Source organism: Drosophila innubila, chromosome X, assembly GCF_004354385.1.
Source record: "Drosophila innubila isolate TH190305 chromosome X, UK_Dinn_1.0, whole genome shotgun sequence".
Lineage (NCBI taxonomy): Eukaryota > Metazoa > Arthropoda > Insecta > Diptera > Drosophilidae > Drosophila > Drosophila innubila.
The window spans coordinates 10,461,705-10,489,478 of record NC_047626.1 but is presented as its reverse complement, the minus strand read 5'-3'; the positions used below and the strand labels follow the sequence as shown (position 1 = coordinate 10,489,478).

The following is a 27,774-nucleotide window of genomic DNA, read 5'->3' as shown; positions in this document are numbered from 1 at the left end:
GGAACCTTAATGAAGTGCCACCAAATCTTTCAGTGTGAGATTCCGGATTTGAGTTTAGTTGCCTTATAAGTACTACGTTGAATTGAGTTATCGATTTTGGCATTGCAGCTGCTTCCGAGAGGTTCGATCTACGAGTAAGTACGAGTCTTTAACTACATATATACGATAGTATGTACGAGTATATGTTTTTAACTGTATAGCTGGCAGTGACATTTACGTGTATTTATTGGCTTGGCTTCTTTGGCTGTGTCTGATATCTGATACGTCTTTAATCGTCCTTTGTTAAAATAGGAGTGGGGACAGTGGGACAGTTAGAGGGAGAAAGCAACTGAGTCTTGGATTGAACTGGATAAGTTGAGAAGAAAACTTTTGAGGCGTTTGTGACTTAGTTTGGTCCTTTTGCAGTTGATATTTGATGTGAGAAGGATACGAGTATTCGTATCAACCAAGTGCGAAATGTACGAGTAAATGAGATTTACAGCAGATTTCCATTTTGGGAACATAAAATGGTCAAGATAATGCAATGATCTTACAAAAAAAGTGCGCTTCAAAAAGTTTTCTGGACGGATATTACAATTTGTAGCACAAGATGTGGTCAATTCGATGTGAATGAGAAGATCTAAGATATTTAAGTATTTCTCAGAGATTGTACTCGCTGTGTAGATGATAGAGAGTATATTGTCCCGCTCTTTCTCTCTCTCTCTCTCTTTCCCTCTCTCGAGTAGTTGCAATGCCAATGTGAGTTAACAAAATAAGCATTCATTACGTCTGTGTGGGGGGTGTTTCTATTTGTGGGGGTGTGACTTTAATGCTCTGCAATCAATTAATGGCAAATCATTAGCTTCTCTTTTCTTGGTCTATAGTAGTGAATAATGATATATGCTTAATATTATCGCATTATTATTTTTTATCATTTTATCTTTTGGGAATATTATAAACTATTTGTTCAGCTTTTTTGGTTGAATTTAATTGATTTATGTTATGAATGCATCTGAGCTTAAAAACCCTTAACTTTTGTGAACATGTAACATGATTAATAATAATTTGGAAATTAGCTTTCGTTCTCATTTCCGATTCCAACGATTCACCGATTCACCGATTCTATTAATGCAGTTAAAAATATGCTCCATGAGTGTTTCTTCTGTCCGTCTGTTTTGTGTTGTTGTTGTTGTTGTTGTTATTATTATTATAATGGTTATATAATGATGCGCGCTATAGTTTGACCTAATTAAACTATGTATGAATGCATGTATTTTTGTATTTATGTAGGTATGCTTGTAAATGTAAGTATCCTCGGATTTTAAATTGATTTCATTCTCATTTTGTTTTGTTTTGTGGTATTTTATGCGTATTTCTTGTAGTGTTTTTTTTTTTGTTTTTGTTTTTGTATTTTATTCTGATTTACTGAACTGTCGCTGATATTTACTGATATTTTTTGTTGTTCTTTACATTTAGTTTGGTATCATTTCATTTCATATTTGTTGCTTTGAGTACTTTTTTGTTTTTGTTGTTGTTTTTTTTTTTGGTTTTTTGTTTTGTTCTTCTTCTTGTATACAAAATTGGTTTTGTTTTTGTGTTTTTTCGTGTTCCTGTTTTATATATATATATATATATGTATATATATATTTATATATATTTTTTTTTGTTCTTTAGCGGGTAATACAAATGCTTAGATTTAGACAAAAAAAAAACGTTTGTTTATCTTTATTTACTTATATATTTATACATATATGTATAAGTACACCATATACTTGTATATACATATATGTATGTGTATGCGTGTATATATATGTATGTATTATATTTAGAATTATTTATATGCTGTACTTAGTTAACCTACATTCGAATACATGAACACTTCAAGATATCATTTTTTTGTTTTACTTTCGTTATTATTATCATAATTATTATTATTTTAATTAATATTATAATAAATATAATAAGTGATTTTAATTGAATTGAATTTAATTTAATTAAACTTTTGTTTTTGCCTGCTTTCATATTTTTTATTTGCTTTTCGCATTACTAATTTACCTTCACTTCTTCTACTCCTTTCGCTTATCTTGCTCCTACTTAGTTATCTTTTCATTCTATTATCTTTTTTCTTATTTCCATCATATTTCGCTAGATGAGAGAGACAGAGAATATTCTCTGATTCTTTTTTATATGAAACAGTTTGCAGCTCATTTCGATGTTGTTGCTGCTCATTCGATGTTGTTGCTGTTGCTGTTGCTGGTGTTAAAAGAGTGCTGATGTTGTTGATGTTGGTTTGTCGTTAATACAGAAATGCAATTATACGCGGCCGTCGTCTCGACTTCGTTGGTGTTTTGTTGTGTTGCTGCATGACAAGCAAAGTGCGGGGTGGTGTGCGGTGAATTCAGATGTGTGATGGTCTCAGCGTCTACGGGGCGTATGAGTAATGCCGCTTAAATGTCTTGTGCTCTTGTGTGTGTGTTTGTGTGTGTGTGTGTGTATGTTTTTATATGTTTGCATGTGAGTATGATAGAGAGTTAGAGAGTTCCTTCCATTCCTTGCTGTGCCTTTCTTGTCGCTTCCTTTCGCTTCCTTCTGCTTTTTGCTTGTTTCTTGTGTTTGTTGTTGTTCACACACTTTGTTCTTGTCCTTGGGCAACTTCTATTTTCGTAACTTCTTGACTTGAATCCATGGGATACGCACACAGACGCATTCGCCACGTGCATCTGCTTGCTGCATCCTGTGGCTGCAACTGCTTCTGCTGCTGCAGCTGCGTCCACATTCTCCTTATCCTGCTGCTTCTCATGATTGGTCTTCTATCTTTATCTGTGATTTCTTCTTCTTTTAATATTCGTTGTTGGTTGATTCGTTTGCCTTGCTTCTTAATCTTTCGCTTGTGGTTCGGTTAAGTCCGCTTACATTCGTTGTGTTGTGGTTGGTTCTATTGATACTCTAATTTTGTATATGCTTTATCATTATGTGTCTATCCATGTCGTTATCATTATCGTTATTGTTTATCGAGGTGTCCCTGTACTTTACTCTCTTGCAAGCTATGCTGTTTGCATTTGTGATTGAAAATGACTTCGATGTGTTAGCATTGACGATAGTTTTTTTGGTTGTATTTGTAAGATACGTTTTTTTATCAGTTTTATTTTGAACTTATGAAGCGGCTGCTGCTGTTGTTGTTGTACTAAACAGTTGAATGCTGTTGTTGTTGTTGTAGTTGTAGTTGTTGCATTTATATGGAGACGACATATTGCATTTTGTATTGTTTCTAATACTCCCAATATCATGCATCCTGTATTTCACCTTTCAATCCAGGCACCCTATGGTGTTGGTTATGTCCTAAACGATTCGCTAAGTCCTGTACAACATCACGAAATATAACTGTATCTATATTTTCACCTAGTAAATACAACAAAAACCAATCGCCCATCTTGGAACGACGAACGATTATTTCAATAGCGTCTCGACGCACTAACCTAAAGTACAAAAACAAAAACAAAAAATAGATATAAAAGAGATAAAAGAAATATATGAATATCGATTTGTAATAATCGCATATAATATGCACATATACATATACATATTGTACAATAGATAGTACATACATATGTATTTGATTCGATATTTGGGAACACGGACTTACCTAAATCGCATTCGAAATAAATAGACCCTCATTCGAGGCGAGAATATAATAACCACCCTGTATATTAGCGTTAATAATGTGAGTAACGTTAATAATATGAACCAAAACCAAAGAAAAATGTAAATTTTCTCATTAACAACATTTAATGGTAAAATGCAAATGGCGTCGTGTTTCTCCACCTATAAAAACGAAAACGATAAATTGAAATTAATATGTATTTCGATCAGAGTGTAGGCCATTAGGCACTCACCTCCCCACTTGAACCATATTTAAAAAATGTACATTTGGTCATTCTGGGAAATATGTAAATCATCGGATCCATGCGATCTTCCTGATCGGTCTCCATATAATCTATCACATCCAAGCCAAATGTCATAAATTCGCCATCGAAAAATCGATTCATAAGAAACATTTGACCTGACAAATACAACAAAAATTTTATACATATAGTATATATATATATCGGTTATAAGTACGATATATACACAGACGTAGTATACGTTGTGTGGTCAATGTTTATCTAAAAAGAGATTAATTGACAGCTCTAATTTATGGGTTCATTGCTGCCTTACACTCACACATATTTATATACATTCGCATATACACATGTATGTTATATGTGTGTGTGTAAGTATGATCTCAGAGAAATGTGTTATTGTTAAAAATCTTGTAAATGATTCCGCTCAATTATTGAAATGAATGAAATGCCAGCTACATTATTAACATGGTCTCTTCTGTAATTGAACGTTTTTCTCGATATATTTATTTATCCTGTTCGATTCAATTGAATTCCCAGAAAGACCAGTCAATGAGATAATGTATCTTGGGCTTTAACGAGAAGCTTCCAAATTAATTAAATCTAGAAACGTGTGAACATTTCGAATATAGTATTTTGTAAAGCCCAAAAGGCAGTTCAAGTATTTCAGCTCAATTTTCAATTCCGCAAATGGGAAATTATTGTGAATTGAAAACTTCAAAAGAAGAAGCAATAAATTGAGTCTTCGATATTATGTAAATAATGTTTTTAAATCGATGCGTTAACATATTTTAACAGTCTATACTTAAATGTGGGATATCTAAGTTCTGAGATCATCGCGCTGATTGATTCGGATTATTGATAAAATTATATTAATGACAAACTCATACTACAATATACAATTGTTTTTCGGTTGAAATTTCAACTCTTTACCAGTTGATGGATTGAAAATATGTTTAAAAAAAATGAACCAAATTTATTTTGATGTTAATCGTTAATTTAATTTTGTTAATTTTGTGTTAATTGATCAGTTTTCACTTAAAAATCATGCCCCCAACTGTACTACACGTTTATATAGTAATTTCAATATATTCAATCCAAAATCGATCCCAAATAGATGTAATTTTTTCAGAATTTCACTGTTTTGAGTTGGTTAGACTCTGTGTAGGGTATTCCAGGGGCATTAGTAGTTGAGGTCAATCAAACGTCAAGATTCAATTAGACAAGACTTTGGACCTGAACCCCGTGCATCTCACAATACGTGTACATTTTTGTATTAGTCTCATCGATCGATAATTGTTTATTTCTTTAATTTTTTATGTTTTCTGACAGTTAATTATTTTGTCAGAAATCAGATTTCAGCGCACGTGGCAGCGAAACGTTGTCCGCAAATTGAAGTCAGGAATCCAAATTCCGAATTCCGTAATGCGAAATGCGATGAGTAAAAATTTGTTTATTTTGATGCGGCTGCTGGTTCGGTCAGTCGATAAAAATTCGTCATTGATTTTCCACGGAATATTGAGTGAGTCTATAACGTATACATACTACATTACGTATACGCACGAGTACACGTATGCTATGACTTTGGATATTGTGTTGTGGTTAACCCCAAATTTGTTTATTAAATTGCTGGAAACTGGAACAGTTCCCTGCACCTGCAAATGCATCAGCATCTGATCATGATCATGATCATTGCTGTTGTTATTGCCATTGCTCCAGTTACTCACCTATCACATTTATTAGGGCAAGAAGCTCACACACGTAGTATCTATACGCCCACCAATTGTGATATCTGAAAAGAAAACATTATTGAGTTTGCAAATATTTTTTTAGATTTAAATAGATTAGATGCTAAAAGATATGTGTGCTCTTACCTTAAATTTTCCCATAAATAATCTAAAAGTAATTTCTTTTTTTGTTTTTTCTCGGCTTCGGAACAAATGCCTATATCTAAGTCCATGATGAGCGCATGAATCTTGCCACCCTCCCAAGATTTCCACAGCCATCTTGGTGTGTAAAATAAGATTGCCTGCAAAGACAAAGAGCGTAAAAGAGAGCGTGAGAGAGAGAGAATGAGCAAGAGAGAGCTGCGTATAAAGGTGAGTGTGTGGGCGTCTGTCAGTCGCATTGGAATTGTCGTAAAAGCGCTTTAATTTGACAAGTGACAATCGCCAGCTGCTTTTGCGGTACAAGATCGAAATGAACAGCTCGTAATTCCAGTTAGAGCAATGCCAAAGACATTATATACTTAAGATCGCCTTTGGATGACCTTCCTAAACGATAGATGCTCTCATGCATTATTACTTATTTGCTAATTTCAGTCCGTCTGTCCGTCTGTCTGTCTGTCCGTCTGTCTATATGTAAGTATTTATAGACGTGTCATCAAAACAATTAGCCGTGATCCATTAGCGAAACACAACCAAATCATGCGATGCGTTGAATAAATAAAAAAAATTAAATGAAAAGAATAGAATAGAACATAAATATTATACTTGGAATGATCAAAAATGAGAGAGAGAGAGAGAGCAAGAGAGAGAGAGATGGTATAACAATGACTATAAACCCAACAGACAGCGGCAAAGACTTAAATCTTGCCCAATTATATGGATCTCTGTCAGTCTTTTGGTATTTATGTGCGCTCTGATGACAAATTAATAATAACTTGTATCGTAAATTAGACGCTAGATTGTGCAAATGTTGTTTACTTTGGCAGCATCAGTCTCAGCATCTTCGGTCTCTCCTCCATGTGGGCAGGTGCTAATCCCACCCAGACCAGACAGACATCAGGCTTAGCACATGTCGCAGTTTCTAATGCCCGTCGAGGTGAGAGTTCAGTTTTAGTTTCGGTTTGTTTAGTGGGCGCCCAAATGGCGGCTGTCTGCGCCAATCTTTCTGCACAGTGAGCCCATTCAGAAGATTTTCCATTTCATTCCCTGTCATTTTCATTTTCATATACATTTTAATTTGAATTCTCATTTGGCAAATGCTAAAATAACTATGAGTACTCGTACTCGTCTATGAGTCTAATCATCTACTCGACTCGAACTCGAACGTCACCACCAATTGGAAGAATGGGGAATGGAAATTGGAAGATGTGGGAATATGGAACCCCGAGTGTGGGTGCGGGGGCGGGGGCGAACGTGCTTGTTGCCACGAAATTTTGCATTATTTTGCGCCTGTTGCAACAATATGAGTATAGAATTGAAATTGGCGTCGCCGCATAGTTTTATGGCCGGCCAACATCTGTGGCACATTGTATCGCCTTCTGACAACAACAACAACAACAATAAAAATAACAACAACAACAACAAATGGACAAGTGATGTGCTCACAGCTTGCAACGCCTTGCCGGAAGTCAAATGATGCGTTTGATGTGCTTTTGGCCTTAGGCGAGTTGTGTTTTAACCTCAGTGTTTTGGGCCAACAACAACGCTTGCCATTTCCCTTATGGGCTTGCCCTTTCTTTCTTTCTATGGCCACAAATCTATTTCTCTTCCTATGTGCATCTCTTTCGCTCCTCCATGCTAAATAAATGTTTGTATATCTGTCTCTGTCTGCATCTCGGCCTTGCAAAATTGTTTTGGCGCGACGACATGCAACAGTAATAAGAATAACAACCGAAATCTTTGTGGGTGCTGGCCAAAGGGCAAACGGAGGCCAAAGGGGGCAAGGAGGCAAGAAGGCATAAGACGCACATGCGTGTGTATGAAAAGCAATTTGGCAAGCGTTCAAATTGCCATAAAAACATCGCATAAATGCAACTGCAATCAAAGCAAAATAAAGTAAAAGCCAAAAGCAGCCGCTGCCTTTCTGCTTATGCCTCTGCCTCAGTCTCTGCTTATGCCTCTGCTTCAGCCTCAGTCTCTGCCTCAGCCTCTGCTGCTGCCTCTGCCTCAACCTCTGCTGCTGCCCCTTCCCTCTGGCGATGCCTCTGCTGCAGAAAAGTCGACGGTCAACACAAAAGATTGCCTCTTCTGCCACAGAACAGTGGCATAAAAGACGACAAGAAACAGGAGAAGAAAACAAGTCGCAGATACCGACCAAAGAATACCCGTAACTTATTTCAATATATATTAAAGTACTTTATGGAAATCACTGTCTAATAAAAACTACTGCATACTTTTGGGTGCTTGTATTGCCTTAATTTTTAATAACTTTCGTTAGCTATTACTGCCGTTCTACTTGTCCGATCTTGCTGCGATTAAGTATGATAATAGAGAACATTAAAAGCTAACGTTAATTACCAGAAAAACTGTTCTATCTTAAAAACTGTGTTTGCTGTGGTTTTTCGCGAATTGAACTGCTTCAACGCTATTGATATCTCTTATCTCTTAAGGTCTCTGAGATCTAGGCGTTCACATCTGCTTTAAATCTTCGAATAAAGCTTAAAAATACACAAAAAATAATTCTATCGATATTGTATTTTTTGTTAATCCTTGTTCAACTCTTTATCCTTCTACAGTATTTAATATATGAATTTCAAAAAGTGTCGTATAGCATTTTCTGATTTAAAAAAGCATTTAATACACATTAAAAGTAATTCACGATTTCAAGAAATTTCCAATGCCACCATTTATTTCGATTTCTGGTTTATGAGAACTGAAGTTTTTCTAAAATCAAGCATAAACCTGGCTTCTTTCTCTTCGTTTTAAATATCAAAATGCAAAGACAGAAATTGAAATGGAATTGGAAATGGTTTTTCTTAATTATACTCGAATAAATGAACCAGCTGGTAGTAATTTAAGTAAATGATCTGCAACTGCCTCGTAGAGACACTAAAATAAATACAGGGCCTTCAGAATGCCCCTATATCTCATGCTCATAAAAGAGTCGAGTAATAAATATATATTCGCCAGGCAAACTTCTAAAATATCACTTGTGTAGCTCGTTTTACACACTCCATAAAACTGTGTATTTATAGAAAAGTCTCGAAAATGTGTGCACATTGTTCAGTTCAGAGCAATCAGTATGAAATTGATGATTTCAAATAAATTACTTATGAAATTTAAATATATTCAAGACAATAGACTCTACACCACTGTGCGCACAGTAATGACGCTGAAAGGGAAATATTTGCATTTTCAATTACGCAAAAGATGTTCACATCTTATGATGGCCCAAGAACGAGTCCAAACTCGAATATCCAGAGTCCAAGTGTGGGCGGTCTGCCCGTCTACTCCAAAGACAATGTGGCAGAGAGTCTGTTTGTTTGTTAGTTTGTCAGCTAACCCGTTGCCTGTTGCCTGATCCCAGGTTCCGTGTTGGCTGCCCACACCCTGTTCGGTTAGTGCGAACAAAAATAAAACCACATAAGTCAAATATAAACACATGTCCATGCAACTCTGTTGGGGAGTCCAGCCGTCGTCGGCGTCATGCTGCCAACCCGTCTCCCTAACGCATACGATCCCCAACCCAAAAACAGACCAAGCCCCCATCCCATCCCAACCCATCGCATCCCATCTCATCCCAGTGGAAAGTAACGCATCCCTCTCCCATTCCATTCCATTGGGGCTAGATTTCTGTTTCGGCATTGTGTTGGCATTTGGCCAGAATTATTATTTTTTTTTTCACTTTTATGTTTGTCTGTGCCTTTTCAATAAATATCCAGATCCAGCTAGGCAAAGAAAAATTCTGATTTTTGACATATCTGAGGGGAACGCTTGATCGATATGATCGAAGACGATCCAAACCGATCCGATCCGAACCGTAGATAGAAATTAAAACATGATCATGATGATAATGATGGCTTGTTGCAAGCAATTTTGCTTTTAAATTTTATAGCTGCACTGTCCAACTTAATGGTCTGGCCATTAGCGAGCGCGATCAATCGCCGATCAGCAGATGATTGATCCCCCCGCTTGCCTCAGCCATCACTCGTCCTGAGATCCATTCACCCGTCCATCTGTCGCATCGACTCGTACAATATTTGGGGGCTAATTCTGTTAACTAGAGTCTCGTTCCAGGTGTTATACCCGAGATGTTGTCCATCGATTTATGTCTTTTCTTGTTTTCCCATATCATTTATGATCGTTGGCTTTTATTATTTATCTTCTTCTACATGCATACATGGGAGATATGTATGTAGGTGTATATTTGAGTATTTTTATCCAGGTTGCAGATGCTTTATAACATATTCATATTTACTTCACCAAGTGCGAGTGAATATCGATGCATTGTATTCGATTTCAGGTCGCACCCGTCGCTTTTATTAATAAATCCACAAATTAAGCAGAATGGAAATGTGTAAATTATAGAAACGCCGTCTACGCGTCATTAAGCAGGGAGAATACCATAATAAATGTATTTATAGGTATTTGGGTGACTATGACGGCGACGTCTATAATCGCCACTGTGACACTAACCGAGAAACGCGACGAGCCGAAGCCAAAGCCGAAGCATATAAATACCCTACCTACCTCTCCTTCCTCCTCGTATTCAACAAACACAGAACCCAACGAGTGGCGACTGTGACAAAAGTGTGATAAAAATATACATTTAATATTTGTACATTGTTAGCGGGAAGATATATTATTGTGTAATCATGCAGCACCCCTCGCCACCAGAAACTCACGACTCGCGATCGGAAACATGAAACATACTCGAATGAGAAAGAGCATAGAAAACAAGAACAACAATGTCATCAAATGCAGGCGCGGGAATGAGAAGATCGGGTATTTAAATACTATTAAAGATCACTTGAGAAAATAAGACGAGCTTAAAAATCTTTATAAGATACATTTGATAACAATATCGAGTATAGACAAGCGTGTACTATGGAGCATCTTTTGGGCAGTTTGAATACCTAAGATCACTTCGGAAGACTTAAGGATCGTATATATATAACAAAAAAATATGTGTAAAATGTACACATTCAAAAAAAATATTAAATTTGATCACTACTTAAATCACTTAAAAAATTATTTTGCTACTAAATGTTAGTGAAAGAATCGGGTATACAAACACTATACATAAGTAACTGTAGGACAGTCTTTGAAGCCCGTTTATTTAAGATTAAAAATCAAATTTAACACCACTGTACAAAAAAGGCCATTTAAGTAGTAGATATAACTTTAGAAGCTTACTATAACTAACAGATATTATGAAAAATATATTTAAAATCGAATGTAGAATCGGAATGGAAATCGACCTTAAAATCGGAAAAAAATCGAGTTGTCGATAAATCAAGTTACATTTATCGAGTTTTTCCAAATCACTTATATTCTTTTACTACTATAACTAACAGATATAATGAAAAATATATTTAAAATCTAATGTAGAATCGGAATGGGAATCGAGTTTAAAATCGGAAAAAAATCGAGTTATCGATAAATCAAGTTACCTTTATCGAGTTTTCCCAAATCACTTATATTCTTTTAAGTGTCAATTAAGAAGTATGGAAAAAATAAAACAGTGATGGAAAAAAATTAAGCTTTTTAATTTTGATGCAGATTTAAATAGACGACAAATAATACAAAAATATATATTTCGCAAGTTAAGTTAAGTTTTGCCAAAGTTATGACAGGTTGAAGTTTTTGAAAGGGTCAAGGGTCGCGTTTTTGATTCTAATGGAAAAAGCAAGAAAAAAGAAGTTATTTCTTAAGATAAGAATATCCATAGCTGATGGAATTGCTTGTATATGTATAGTAAATGAAAGTCTAAAAAATCACTTGGCTTAATGGAAAGAGGCATAGAAATCACTTAGTAATTTTATTTCGATATGATAAAGTCTTCAAAAAAGAGCTAAGCATTTGGCGAGTGCAAGGGGCTGATATAGTTTATTCGAAACATCTGAAAATTGGTGTGTGATTCGATCGACGTATTACGTATGTATTCGCATAACGTAAGCACATACGTCACAACAAAGTGAAACTATCGGCCCAGTCAACTGTTGTTGGCCTTGAGTGTGCGTAAGTGAAATGTTCGCAACAGCAACAATTCGGGTTATATGGACATGTTTAAACATATTCATTGGCTATGGCTAGCGTTTCAAAGACCGACCTACAACAACAGCAAAGGCAACAACAACAATTATAACAATAATAACAATAACAGCAACAACAAAAAGTAGCACAAATATTTGGAAATTTAAAATTTGTATTGAAAAGAAAAACGTACGCGTTCATACACGTACATACATATACATACATGCATATAATAAGTATGTACACAAGTATATCACAATGGGTCTCAGACATCAGAATGCCTGCGTGTGTATGTGAGTGTGTGTGTGTGCTCTCACTGAAACACACTTAATTACTTAATCCATCAAATTGTTCTGCTTGCCTCACGACAATCAACTCAATTGCGGCATGTAATTACTTGCAGACAGGCGATGACTGAAATGCAGACAAGGAATTAACGCAAAAGTGCAACAAAGGAGAGAGGATTTCACACTGGTGACGAAAGCAAGAGCAGGGATGCTTGTGAAAAGCAAAATCATAAATACAACAAACTTACGTCTAGCTAAATAGAATTGCATACAGAGTTGAATTGCACTAATGATGTTATATTAATTGATTTCTTCTTCAGTTCGATATATTCTTAAATGTTTAAGAAAAATCAAAATTGGTTTGGATGAAATATTAACACAATCTACTCTTTTAAAACAGCACACACATTGTGAAATACAAGTCCATAGAACAAAGGAATTAATCAGTTTGAAATGGGAGTTATCCCAATTATACCAAAAAAACAAGAATACAAAAACCACTCAGAACAGCTTAAATGTATGACTGTTTTAGCCCGTTTTTAGCAGATAATTTTTATTCTACCTTAAAAATTTGTGTACTATATATAATGTAAATATCAAATCAAATCGAATCGAATCGTTTCTTCACTTTTTAATTTCCTTTCGTCTTCAGTGAGCCTTCATTTTTTAAACTAATGAGTCTTGAATCCAGTCAATATTAAATAAACAGTCGCCTCCACGGCGGATACGCAATTTTCCTGTTTCAATTAATTTAAAAATTCTGCAGAATGCAGATTTCGGCTTACGGTTCAATAAACTTAAAAATTTGAATTAATTATTGCTAATGCGGACTCGATAATATATTTTTTTTTGATTGGAGAATCGAGTAAAGAAAATTAAATATAGATATTCCATTGTGGAATAAGTTCTGCACAATGTATACTTCTTTTAATGTTATCTAATATTTCTTGAATTCTTAAGTCTGTAAAACTATTAAATAAAAACATTTTCACGTTTTCATGAATCCAAATTACTTTTCCTTTTACTGCTAAAAATCAAACTAAAATTAAATTATGCATAGTAAAATACGACAATACGATTTTAAGAAAGTGATCGTGTTCGAAAACTTTATTAGAACTTGAGAAAAAGTGGTATGAGCTCTTAATAAAAGACATTATTATATTTAGTTCAAAGTACAAACAGCGATTGTAACAGATTTGATAGCTTCCCACATACAGACAGCGAATTGTTATTAGTTGCAACATTTTCCTGCTGGGTTTTATTATTTATGCTATAGAGAAAAGCGATGGGGGAGACTCACCTGAAAAAATAGGCAAAAGCACACCCACTGATAGTATTTGTAGTGCTTTTTATCGGCGGGATCGCCATCGGAATTACCAATACCCGGGTATGGTACCGAAACGCCTTGCTTTTTCAAAAATAAACTCTTGAGCGTATACGTCGATTGTATCCAACAATATGTGTTAAGAACGTCCTCTGGAATATCTTTAGTGTGCACACAATCAATTGGATTACCCACATACTGGCGTGTGGTTATAATTAGCGAGAATGACATCAGAATCATCACAGTTATTGAGTAGTGAAGGCGGAATACTATCGAATCGGTTTTAACGTGACTGACCTTTACAAGGTTTTTCAATCCACGAAATATATCTAACATGGTTTGTTAAACAGAGCGCGCGGAGTGTTTACCAATTCTCAATTGGTATCTCTGTCAATCTGTGTGTGTGTGTGCGTATGTGTGAGTATCTATGTGTTGTACTCTCGAATTTACTACTACTACTCGATATATGTGAGAGCAGCCTATCGATAAATACGCGTTAAGGCTTCGGGATTGGAGTTCTTTCTCTTGCGCGGCAATCCCATCATCGGCAGCTGATTGTCAGCTGATTTGGCCCGAAACGCAAATGCAGCTCGACCATTTGTGGGGAAGGATCGAGATCGAAAGAAGTGAAGAAGCAGCTGGTTCTTGGTCTGATTGGTCGGATTTGTCGGATTTGCGTGGCTGGAGTGATTGGATCGACACTTTTTAGTTACGCGTTTTACTTTCACAGAACTTGGCATTTTTGGGTGAATTCTTCAATTAATGTTTTGCTTTGGTTTTGATTATTTTGTTTTCTCTTCTTGTGTATTCTTTTGTTATCTTTTGAAATTTGTTTCGTCTATTTAATTGTTTTTAGATGAGCTCAAATTTGATCTCTGATCAGCATTTTGCACTTCTGCTATGACGACGACACGTAATAAATCAAATTTAAATCAAATTAATCGAAATTAATATCAAAGCAAACGAACGAAACGCGCCAAAAAATTTTTAAAATAGAAAAAAAAAAAAAACGTGCGAATTTTGTTTAATATTTTCACAGCAGCTCTCTCGCCTCAGTTTGTTTATTGAAAAGCAATTGGAAACAGTTCGACTCTCTATACAACAATGTAGAAATATTTATTTTAGCGGCAACTGAAATTGAAATTTCGTAACGAAACAAAACAAATAAAAAACGCGCCGAGCATATAAATAAAATGTGGCATTAAATGGGCTTTCATTTCTAGTTCCAGTTCGTATAGGCTTAGGGTTGTCCTTCCACCCCCTTCCACCCCATCCATCTATCTATCTTTCCATCGGTTCATACATATGTATGTTAATAAATTTATGCTCAGACGCAGCTGGGGCTGCTACCAAATCAACAGTACAATGTACAATGTACAGTACAGTAAAATTAAAAATTGCAATGTTTATAAACAAATTGCCGAGTTCGAAGGCATAATAAAACGTACCGAAAAAACGACGTCTATGTCTGCGTCTACGTCTGCGTCTATGCGTCTACAAAATTGCGTATACGCACACGTGGCCTAATAAACCAAGCAAAGTCAATGGCGAAGGCTTCACAATAATTAACGCGCCATCAAGTGTTGAAGAGATGATCGATGTTGACTACAAACTGTGAACTGAAGACTCCATTGAGAACAAGCTGGAGATGGATAAATCGACCCAAAGATATTTACATGTAAATATATTAAGATATATGAAGATCGTAGATTCTCGATTGTAGATCGCAGATCGCAGAAATCAGTTCGAACTGAAGGTCTAAATTTCGTAAGCTGACAGCAAGCAAATCGCATAAGTTTTTATTCCAGCAACATTTCTCGCTTCTTGTTTGTGTTTGTGTGTTGTGTTTTGTGTTTAATTTGTAATTTGTTGTTGCTGTTGTTGTTGTTGGCAGCTCCCCGTTGTTGTTTATAAAATGATGATACGCTTTTAGTATCGGCAACTACTGCACTTGACATTTCAACAAATATTTTGGGGCGAGGGCATTTGGAAATATGCCAGGCATTCTCCATGATAATGCCCAGTTATTTCAAATTCCCAAATTCCCAAGTTTTCAGACTTTTCGATTTGTTTGTTGTCGCTACGCATGCCTAATTAAGTTAAACGAGTTCTAATTTTCATGCCCTTCCCTCTTCCTCTTCCACTTCCATTTCCTCTGCCACTCCCTCTTCCTCTTCTTCTCCATCTCCTTCTAATTCTTTATTGTGCTTGTTCCACTTTTTAATTTTCACTTTCCATTCCCTTTGCTCTATACAAACGAGAGACGCTAACAATGCGAGTCTAAATTTAAATACACGCATCTATAATTATGATTTCAAATTGTGCGGAAGACAACAAAATATGAACAACAACAACAACAACAACAACAATTAGAAGAAGAGCAGCTATCAAATAGGAATCCCAGAGCTCGGCATCTTTCCCAATGACTAATTGGGTTTTCCTCGCCGCCTGACAAATGTGAGCAATGAGTAATGAGAAATCACAAGAAAAATGAGCAGAGAAAGCAGAGATTTGCCTGATCATCGGCGAATCCAAAAACAAGTGTGATCGCGAATGAATGAATGTAATATTCATATGAAATTTTTAATATAGATCAAATCATTGAGATAAGCCTCAAAAAAATTGATTTATTTTAATATTTTAATTTCAACAAAATCTCTTTAAATGTGATCCAACTAATTGAAACAATATATAAATAAAATATTTAGAAAAGTACACATATCAAAGTTGCACCCAAACCGTATTTAATTTTTAGTTATTACAATTTTGTTTTGTAAAGTCGTTCTGTTAAATTATATGGATTTGTCATGGGGTTTTTGGACCTAAGCTCCAGTTGTCAGACATTTTGTTCTTGCGGTTGCGAGACATTTAATAAAAAAAAATACAAACACGATTTTGAAATAATTTTGGAGACGTGGAAATAAAAATATGAAAGCCAAAGGCGAGCAGACAGTTTGAGGTTGATAAGATTAAGTTCTTAAAGAATACCATATGCCCATATATCCACATGCACGTACTATATGAGTGTATATATATATTTATGTATATAAGTATATACGAATAGATCAAAAGTATGGCAAAATTTACGGAAATCAATTAGTGGAATTGGGTTATTTGTTTTTTGTTCAACGAATTGAAGTTATACAAAAATAGAAATAATAGTACAAAAATAATATACGCGTACAGTGGGACTTCAATACTATCAATATCACATACAAATTTTACTGTGAGCCATAGAGAATTCATCAATATAGAGAAAACGAATATGTGAAGAAATTTGATAAATATTTTTGAATAATCAGGGACTTTTGTCAAACGAATCTTTTGGTTATTAAAATAAAATATGCTGTACAGAGATATCTAAATTATTTGTTAAGGTAGATCATAACTCTATCAATTATGTATCTATGCCACTTCTTACTACCCATAATTAATTCATCCGGAACGGGATGTACAAAATTGTTTGTTTCAGTTTATGAAAACTTCCCTCCAACAAAACAAACGAGTTGAGTATTGAAAAACTTTCAACGCTTTTACAAACAAGAGACCCGAACCTAATTTATCATTCTAAACTAAGTGTGAATGATATAAAACAACAGCAACAACAACAACAACTACAACAAGATCGAGAGCAACAACAACAGCTACGTCGACGTCGACGTCGACGCCTGTATAAAATATAAAAATAAAATGAAAAATTAAAATTTGTGTACGTAAAAACGTTTCGACAATCACTGAGATCTGCCAAAGGCAAAAAATGTTCGGTTTTGCGAATGTATTGAATGAGGTGGGAGTGGTCGTTTAAAGGCGGAAAACCGTGGGTGATTGAACACCAAGCAATGTAGTTCTCCCCTCCTTTTCCCTCCTTCTCTTTCCCATGGCATCGCATCATGTGCACCGCATAAAAAAAAATAACACAAAAAAAAAAAAAGACAGCAACAAAATATTGCAAAAATAAAAACAAATGCCATGTGAAATTTTGGACTTGTGGATTGTGGATTGTGATTGTGAATGTGAATGTGAAACTGTTGCCACGACCACCTCGCACCATAAACACATGGCCGGGTCCATTTGGCCAGTTCGTTTATTTACTTTGTAGAGTTAATTATGATGGAGCGCTGGTCAGAGCGGTGGGCATATCAAACGATTACGACTACAGATACCTATACTATATACTATATAGTGTAGTATGTACGAGTACAACAAACACGATTATGAGTATTTGTATGCAGCGAGCAATTGCTGAGACTTTTGTGAAAATATCAAACAGATCGTCAAAAAGTATACGAAGAGAATATAACCCAAAAATTCAGATGATCGCGGTCACGAGCGGGCACGAAGCCTGCGGACGGCTGCATCACGTGTGCAAGGACTGCTTCACATTTTTCGATCGCACTGCTCAGAAGGACACATTTATTGAACAAAAAAATTGAAAAAAAAAATTGACCGATAACAGACACTTTTGACTCGAGCAGGTCGATTTAAAAAAAAAAAACAAAAGAATCGTAAAAAATTGAGGAAATAAACAAGTGAATTGCCGTCGCGTCTGTTCTTCACTTTCGATACTCGCTTTCAAATTCCCGATTTCCGATTCCCGATTCACGCTTCTCGCTTTTCCACGTATTCGTTGTTCGACTGTTGCCTGTTGGACTTTTGGCTTTTGGGCTGTTTTGGCTGTTGGTTCGAGATCACAGCAGGAAAAACGCGCGCGCGTTCGCCTCGCCAACCTAAAAGACACTGCGGAAATGGCCCCAATGTTGGCCCGGCCAGGTCTGCTGCTGCTGCTGCTGGCCAAAAACTCGCTCTCCGACAGATCTCTGTCAACATTTCCATTGCCAGCTGCATCTCTCTCTCTCGCTCTCTTTTCCTATCTCTATCTTTCTATTTATCTCACTGCCTCTCAACATCTACATATTTATGCTCTCGCTCTCTCTTTCTCTCACCATCTGACCATCTCACTCGCGAGCCACATACTCGTACACTTCCGGCTTGTTGATGTCTCTGTCTCAATGCTTTTGTATGTTGCATTTGGCGGTCGGCTCTTTCTTGTGTGATTCTGCTTGTGTGCGTGTGAGTGTGTGTATATGTGTGTGTGTGTGTGTGAGTGAGCGCACTGTTGCTTGTTGTATATGTTGGCTGTTGGCTGTTGGCTGTAAACAACAATGAACTGACGACAACGTTCGATATACTAAACACTCATCATTCTAGCTGTAGTTGTAGTTGTAGTTGTGGCTGTTGCAACAGCCTGTGGCCAGCAACCCAACAGCCCAGAAGAGCATACTCGCCACACACCACACTACACACACATACACACATACACACACACACACACTACAATGGACAGCTCCAGCCTTAGCATCAGTGTTCCATAGCGATTGGCAGACCGCCTAACCAAATGCCGATGGGCTCGCGCAGCCTTTACAAGCACAGTGGGGCAAAATGAATTGATCAGAAACATTCTTAAAAATAAATTTAAAAAAATATAATATCGAATTCCTCAATAAATAACAAAATATTTAAATTTACACCATTCTAGATTTTTTTTAAATGTTTTTTAGGATCTTTTAATTTATTCGACAACTATTAAATAAAATACTGCATATCAATTAAATTCTTCAGTTTCAGAATTTCATTTTTTTTTTAAATAAAGGAGTATACATAATTGATCAAAATTTACAATTTTATAACAATACAGCTCTCTATTTTTATGTTTCACCAAACTCTGATTTACTCAGACGTATAAGATTAAGTGTGTTTAAGTGTTGTTATGACGTCCGCCTTTTAGAATCTATTAATCCACATTTTAAAAATTAAACTTTTGTTTTCTAGAAAATTGTATAAATTGTAATAAATTGTCTATAAATTGATTTATTTTTCATTATATTTTTTTGACTGTAAACGATTTGAATTTACATTAAATATTTAAATGAGTAAATATTAATTAATTTTTATTAATCAATTAAAATCTTTTTCAAATTGATTTATTTTTCATTATACTTTTTTGACTGTAAACAATTGTTTAAACTTTAAAGTATCGATTTGAATTTTACTTGAAATATTTATTTGAGTAAATATTAATTAATTTTTATTAAACAATTAAAATCTTTTTTAATTGAAATAAAATTGAGCTTTAACCTTTTAGATAAAGACGATAATATTATTGTTAAATTATAATCTAATTTCAAACGAGTCTCACTTTTTTATATATCAAAAGTATGAGTTTGGGCCCAATGTGCTTGGTCCAAACTATTTACATGATGCTCATATTTATTTCGCGTACTCACGAGACATCCGCAACTATCAACAGAACGACATGCACAAATATCAACAAAAAAAACAAAAACACCATAGCAAAAGTCAAAAGACTGAATGCAAATAGAAAAAGGAGACGAGACGAGAGCAGAGCAGAGCAGAGTCGTGAAAAGGGGAAGAGAGCAGAAGATGAGGGGATGAGTTGGGGAATACGTGACGCAAAGTTTCCTTGCATTGTTGTCCAGCTGTTTGTCTACTTGTCTCCTTGTTGCTTGTGCGATTTCCGCTCATTATTGCTGCAATCAGGCAGACAAAGGCTTCACAGGACACGGGACACAGGACATGGGCACATGCGACAGCCCAGGATATATGGGCATAGAATTTATGCGTGTTTTGATTTTTGCACCCAGACGACATGTGGAGCATATCAATAAGGTCTGCCAGCTGACAGTTGCCATTCAAGAGTTGCCATTCGAGAGTTGCCAGTTGCCAGTTGAGAGGCGCATTACTTGGGGAGTTATGGAAATAAAAACTGTCTGACATCCATTGGCGATTTGATTAAGTTGTCATTTGTCGCAGCACAAAATGTCGCCATGATGGACAGCTGCCGCATCTTCCCCTCCCCCCACTCCCCTCTCCCCACTCCATGCAGGAACAATAGGCGAGTACTATGAATGGTGTAATATGTAGGTTGGATTGGAATCTGAAATCTGGGAATACCCATTCTTCGGATGTGCCCATTAAAATTCAATTGGTTTGGGTTTACGTGAGTTGCCTGCCTAAAGACAATAGAATATTTCTGTGCATAATTCGGCCATTAAGACAAATTTCTTTCTGGCCAGTTTTAGCCTTCATCTCAGCCTCAGCCTCAGTTTTAGTCGCAGTCTCAGTCTCAAGCTTTTAGTGCAGTTGCAGGCGGCGTGTCGTCTGTGCCGGAAAAGTCCCGGCTCATTAATGCACAAAATGTACAAGTACGGATATGGATAGTCGGATTGTAAAATGCATAACACTTTGTTCTCTGGGCCCTGCGCCAAATGTTCCATTATTTCTAATGCCCAATGCTTTAGGAAGTGAAGTGAAATAGTCGCCAAAATTGGCCATTGTCAATTCATTATGTTGCTCAGATAACCTTGAAATATTCAGTAAAACTATGCATCCTATTATGGGACTCAAAAAATTCCTATTTAATATATTTGATCATGTTCTCGAATAGTAGGCACTATGATTGATCACCTTTGCCTGATATAATGGATAACTTGGGAACAATGCATAAGGATTGAAAGACAAAATTGCAACCCATTACTTGAAAAAAGTAATATTTTAGTTACTTGTGGTCAAGATCTATTAATATCGGTTTCAGAGAAATATATTAGAGGAAGTTTTGGAAGCTGAGATCATTAAAACAAGCACATAAGGAGAGACAACAAGATCTTATCATTACTTAAAAGCAGGGAATAACACCGGAACCGGTACCGGAACCGTTAACCGAAACTAACCGTTTCATTTTGAGTACCGGAACTAAAACCGTAACCGAAAGAAAATTCTTTGTCAAGAACCGAATACCGAAAAGTTTGTACCGGTACGGTTGGGACAAAGTTGCTAGATCAAAGAGTTGTCCAACTTCCAACTGTCATAACTTGATCAAAACTGAATAGATTTTCAAACGGAATGTCATTTTGATCATGATTTGGCCTCTTAATTCATTCTGCATTTAAACTTTGTTCATTTAGAAATTTTTATTATTTTCGACCAAGATTCGATTTCGATGCTAAGGGTCCCCCCTTTGAAATTTTGAAAATTCAAATTTTTAAATCTCAAGTTTTCACTTTTAACCAACTCCTTATATCGTAATTAGTATAAAACAACACTTTAAACTTGATTCTGAGACCTTTCATTTTTCTGTAAAAAATTATGTAAAATTAAACAAAAATTTGGACATGTAAAGTGGCTAAATCCGCAGTCTGGCCAACTTCAAACTGTCATAACTTGATCAAAACTGAATAGATTTTCAAACGGAAAGTCATTTTGATCATGATTTGGCCTCTAAATTCATTCTGCATTTAAATTTTGTTCATTAAGAAAATTTTATTATTTTCGACCAAGATTCGATTTCGATGCTAAGGGTCCCCCCTTTGAAATTTTGAAAATTCAAATTTTTAAATCTCAAGTTTTCACTTTTAACCAACTCCTTATATCGTAATTAGTATAAAACAACACTTTAAACTTGATTCTGAGACCTTTCATTTTTCTGTAAAAAATCATGTAAAATTTAACAAAAATTTGGACATGTAAAGTGGCTAAATCCGCAGTCTGACCAACTTCAAACTGTCATAACTTGATCAAAACTGAATAGATTTTCAAACGGAATGTCATTTTGATCATGATTTGGCCTCTAAATTCATTCTGCATTTAAATTTTGTTCACTTAGAAAATTTTATTATTTTCGACCAAGATTCGATTTCGATGCTAAGGGTCCCCCCTTTGAAATTTTGAAAATTCAAATTTTTAAATCTCAAGTTTTCACTTTTAACCAACTCCTTATATCGTAATTAGTATAAAACAACACTTTAAACTTAATTCTGAGACCTTTCATTTTTTTGTAAAAAATCATGTAAGACTGAACAAAAATTTGTACTTGTAAAGTGGCTAAGTTCGCAGTCTGACCAACTTCAAACTGTCATAACTTGATCAAAACTTAACCGATTTTTAAGCGGAATGTCATTTTGATCATGATTTGGCCTCTTAATACATTCTGCATTCAAATATTCTTAAATTCGTAGAGTTTCCCTAGGTCTGTTTATCTGTTTCGATGTCATATTTACTATAAAGCGACATATTAAAATTTTAAAATGTTTCAAAATTGATTTGCTTTACCGTAACGTACCGGTACAGGTACCGTAACCAAAAGAAAAAAACTGAAAAAGAAGCTTTTACTGAAATAGTCATTTCGGGACGTACCGGAACCGAATCCGTAGCCTATATTTGTTTCGGTTCGATTCACTGCTTAAAACTAAACAATGTGCCGGGAACCTGGGACCATCTTTAGGGCACCCTCGACTCTTGAGTCTCTTTGAGTTTTGTAATGGATATTTTCCATTTTATGATCAGCACCCACTAAAAATGAGAACTAAATAAAAAGAAAAACCGCACACGCAGATTTTATGGTTGACGGACGCTTTGATTCGCTCCGATCCAAACCGATCCGGTCGAGATGTCAAATGGTTGCGTCAGTTGTTGTTGCGATCAAGAAGAAATATGATTTGTTAAATAGGATATTATAATTTAACGACATGCTTGCTGGGTATTCCCCAGAGAGGCGTCTTCGATATGGGCACTACAAATTTTGGCCACACACCAAATACCTCGTAAATTAAATGAACTTTTTCTATTTTGTTTTCTTCAATATATTTTTTTTTCTTGGCGCCGCTGTCCCCGCCTTGTCCCCGCCCACAAGTTGGGCACAGGCTGCTTTAATAAATTAATACAAATATCAGACAGATCATGCATCAAATTGATAATAGACGCTCAGATTAACGCAGCCCCAAGGAAGCGCAATCCAAGCAATTAACTAAGCCTCCCTAGCGGACCCTCCCCCTCCCCCACCTGCTCCTCTACTCCATCCCCTTCTTTCTTTAAATTGTGTGCTGTGTGCCCCATCGGTAAAGTTTAAACGGGGTCAAGCGGTTGCATTCCCCGTTTTGTTTTTTACCCAAAATAGCACAGACATACAAATATAATAATATGGATGGAGATGGAGATGTAGGTTGGGACAAGGGGTAGGGGGTAAGGCGGTGGGATGCGCTGCCTGCAGTTAGAGCAACAGAATTGATAAGTTTTGTGGCGGGTGCTCCAAAAATAGTTGCGCACTCATCGCCTCGCTTTTCCGGCTGCTGAGGAATAGCTACAAAGAGTTTCTAGACTGGGCAACGGGAAGTGAGGTTTGAGGAGTGAGGACTGGACTAGGTTTGGGAACACATCATGCTGGGAGTAATGGATTTTTCTGCGTCTACATCTACTTATGTCTATGCCGCATTAATCCATAATCATCATTGTTATCAACAAAGATACTCGTATTGGGAAGAGCTTTTGGCGCCGCTCAATAACAAAAGGCAACACCAGGAAAGTGAGCGCGACAGCAAGAGACTCCCAAGCGATTTGATATGCCTGGCTAGACGTGCCCCCTTCCACCTTGCCACACACACACACACACACACACCTGCCACAGACAGGCTGCATGCATTGCAGACGACCAGCTGGCCAAAGATTGGAAAGTGGCAGCTTTCTGTCTATGCCGAACAGTTTTTGGTTGGGCTAGGTCAAGGGAATCCTTCATTCAGCTCGAGAAGAAAATAACTCTGATTTAGACATATAAATAACATCTCCTTATAACAGGCATTCAGCATATATTTGAATTCCCTCAAAAGTTTTGAAAAACTAAAACAATTTTAGTTGAACTTATTTTTGAACAAAAGTATTAATACAAAATTGCTTAGATATTTCTCATAAAATTTCAAAAAGCACAGAAAACTTTTAATACAACTTGAAAGCAATTGAAAGCTTTTTATTAAGGACACCAATTCAGCCAAAAGCTAACAAGCTGTCAAAAGCTGCAAGACTGTCGACTCGGTAAAAAGTTTTAGTGTAGTTGTTATACACGATGATTCGCTTTTCATAAAAGCTTTTTAGCTTTTGAAGCTTCTAAGTTTTCGAAGCTTTAAAACTTTCAAAGCTTTTTCGGATACAACACCACACATGATGATAGGACAGCTTTTGAAAGCTCAGCATCATACGTTATTATTTAAAGCGAATATGCTTTAAAAAGATATTGAAAACTTACCTGAAAAAATAGTGTAAACGCTACCCATTGATAATATTTTGTGTGCTTTATTGTTAGAGGGCCACGCCCCTGTGAATTGTGAATTCCAGGAAAAGGCACCTCGGAACCTTGTTTTTTCATGAACGCATCCACAACTGTATACGTTGAGTGTATCCAACAATATGTGTTGAGAACATCTTCGGGAATGTCTCTGTGGAAAATAAGTTAGATATATTTTATAAAAATAAGTAAATATCAGATATATTTCGAATTTTATTTCAAAATCAATGGCACAGTAGATTTGATATGAGTTTGAATTTAAATTTAAATACGGAATATTTGATATATCTAAAGAGTTCTTTGATATACGATTACTCCTATAAGGTTATTATAACTCACCTTGTGTGTACACAGTCTATGGGATTTCCTACGTACTGCCGCGTTGTCACAGCAATCGAGAATGTGATCAGTAAAATAACCGTTGCGTTTGTGTGCAGGCGAAAAACAGGTGAATCGATTTTGACATGAGACACCTGTATCGCCAATTAACAGTTATCGGTTATCGAGTTATCGAGAGTGGCGTTTATCGCGTGATCGCGACACAAGTGTGTGTGGAAGAGAATGTTGTCGTTGGTATTGTTGGTTGTTGGGGCGTATGCGAAGAGAGAAAACATTATTATTAAGCGTATTAGCAGTGGGGGATCAGAACAGAATAGGGGGCGAGGGGTATAAATCGAAAAGAGTTTCAAATGCAAAACTGTAATACAAATTTGCTAAGTATGTCTGTCTTTCATAATTAATTAATTATTGTTCATGTGCTTTATTTAAGTATTATAAGTATGTACATTTACTTATATGGCAGGGTTACTTTCTTTTGCCTTTTCCTTGCATTCGTTTTTTAATGTTAATCAACAATTGGATTTCTTTCACGATTTGCCTTACAATTAGTTAACTGACTTACATATTAACAAATAGAACAAAAACTTTCGCTATACATACAGTTTTCATATATGTACTTGTAAAAGGTATTTTATCTTGCTGATCTGAGCTGGGACCCAATGGACCCAATCGGGCCACATGAACCGCGCCCACTTTGAACCAGCCCTGGCCAAATGCGATAATTATCGCTGATCGCTGATTGTTATCGAATAAATTTTTAAAAAGTAAAGTGAATGATTTTTAAGACTGTTCAAGTTGGGACCGTTCCTGTGCCCCAAAAATTTTAATTAATTTATACGAAATAAATACAATTGGCAATTCAGAGTTTTCAAATTGATTTCGGATTTGAAATGATCCTTTAAGTATAGTAAGGTGTCACAGCAATTAAATTGAATTAGGCCTGTCAAATTCTTTTTTTTTTTGCCATTGAAGAAATTAAAAGTTAATATGAACAAAAAAAAAAATTAAACGACACGGAAACGATAACATAATTTTGGTGTGGAGTGTGAAACGAATTACGAGTATGTTGACTAGCAATTAATTAAAACTGCTGGGAATGCAAATTTAAGTATTGACGAGAATGATCGGCGGCCACTGAAGTGAGTGAGGTGAGTTCTTGATGACAGTGAGGATTGAGTTGAGAATGAATTGGTTGGCGAGTTATCGATATCGACTGCCAATATTGCTACACTTCAGATAGGCCGCCTACTTAATGGGCTGAAAACCAATTGGAGCTGTCACAATTCATACAAGTATTTGAACTGAAATGTTTTGAGTTTTGAGTTTCGAGTTTCGAGTTTGAATTAGAATTTGTTCGTAACGATGACCACTTAATCGATATTTTATAAAATGGAATCATTTTCTTTTTTTTTTTTGTATACTTTCGGCTGACTATGAAAAGGGTTAAAAAAGATCAACGAATAACAACGAATAAACGAAATGAATAAATCGTCTCGTGAAACGGTCTGATCGATCACACCCATGAAATTTCGATAATGGCTTATCAATTTTCTTCAAATTGAATGCACAGATTTGGTTGGTGGTTGGTGGTTTACTTTGGTATGGTTTGGTTTTGTTTTGAGGTAAGTTTTAGTATTAAATTGTTGCATGTTGCATGTTGCATGTTGCTTGTTGGTGAATAAGTGAAATGTGGTCGTCAGAGTGTTACAAAACAAATTTTGGGCTTTGCTATTTTGTAGCTGAGGTGAATTGTGAGCTGAGCGGTGGTGAATTTTGTATTCAAGTTGCTTCAAAGTGATCAAAGTCTAACCGAGTGAAAAGTGAACGGTGGTCAGTGATCAGTGAACGGCGATCGTGATTGTGATCGTGATTGTGATCATTATCGTGGTGAGTTGGCTTGTGAGCGTGGTGAGTTGTGGGTGGATGTGGTGGTTGTGTTAGTGGTGGTTGTGGTACAGTGAGCAATAAAAATGTGTGCGACAGCTGAAAGCTGTGCATGTAATTGTGAAAAAATTGTGAGAGAGATTAGAGATTAGAGATTAGAGAGAGAGAGAGAGAGAGTGAGTGAGTGAGCGTGAAAGTGTTGTAAACGGAAATAAACATTTTGAAAAGAAAAACATGTACATTGTACATACTATACTTAGTAGTAGATAATAAATGGTGTGAACAACTAGATGAATTTGAATTGAATGAAGAAAAATGTACGAACAGATTTGAAGTAAAGTGTAAATTTGGTAAGTTAATTCTAAAAAAAATTGAACACAATACAAGTTAGAGTGAGACATATAGATAGACATATACATATTAATACAAATTTTTTGAGATAGAGAGATAAAGAGATATACGGTTATAAGAGTTGGCAGCTGCTCGGTTTGAAATCGACTGCAAAGTCTCTTCCTTGGCTGAGGGCTTAGCTTAAGTTTTCTTTTTTTTTTTTATCGATTACTACAAATTATTTACTTAGATTGCATGCAGGTCGATGCGTTAAAAACATATCCCAGCTATCGAATGTAGATAATATCGAAAACTATTTTTTATCGAGTCTGCTCCACGCATTGACCTGCATAGCCCGCACTATGTAGTATATATGATACTAGCTCACGTTTGGGAGCATTTAAATAATCTTAGTAAATATATAAAACAATTCAATACTGTTCAAATTCTTGTGTTTCATTATCTGCTGCAAGTTATGGTTATTGATAGGTATTTTTGTATTTGTCCCCCTTTTATTTAATAAATTTCAAAGGAGTTTTGCATAGATTCGGAACGTTTACTGAAAGCCAGATTAAATATTTACAATTCTCATATGGTCAATAATGCTGGAACATCATGTAAATATTAGGGAATTGTTTTTTTTTTTTTTTTTTTTTTTTTCTTGTTGTAGAAGTATATCGTT

General features: G+C 35.8%; 1 protein-coding gene across 1 annotated transcript in view; it reads right to left on the bottom strand.

Annotated features, from left to right (window-relative positions):
• Positions 1–2,325: 2,325 nt before the first annotated feature.
• Positions 2,326–27,774, bottom strand: part of LOC117780009 (innexin shaking-B) — a 64,169-nt gene continuing 38,720 nt past the window's right edge. Inside the window, exons 3-9 of the mRNA XM_034616380.1 lie at positions 24,879–25,012; positions 24,501–24,690; positions 5,753–5,907; positions 5,606–5,670; positions 3,873–4,039; positions 3,623–3,801; positions 2,326–3,455 (exon numbers count right to left, since the gene is read on the bottom strand). Of these exons, the coding sequence (XP_034472271.1) occupies positions 3,263–3,455; positions 3,623–3,801; positions 3,873–4,039; positions 5,606–5,670; positions 5,753–5,907; positions 24,501–24,690; positions 24,879–25,012 (1,083 nt within the window). The 3' untranslated portion in view covers positions 2,326–3,262. The remainder of the gene's footprint in view (positions 3,456–3,622; positions 3,802–3,872; positions 4,040–5,605; positions 5,671–5,752; positions 5,908–24,500; positions 24,691–24,878; positions 25,013–27,774) is intronic.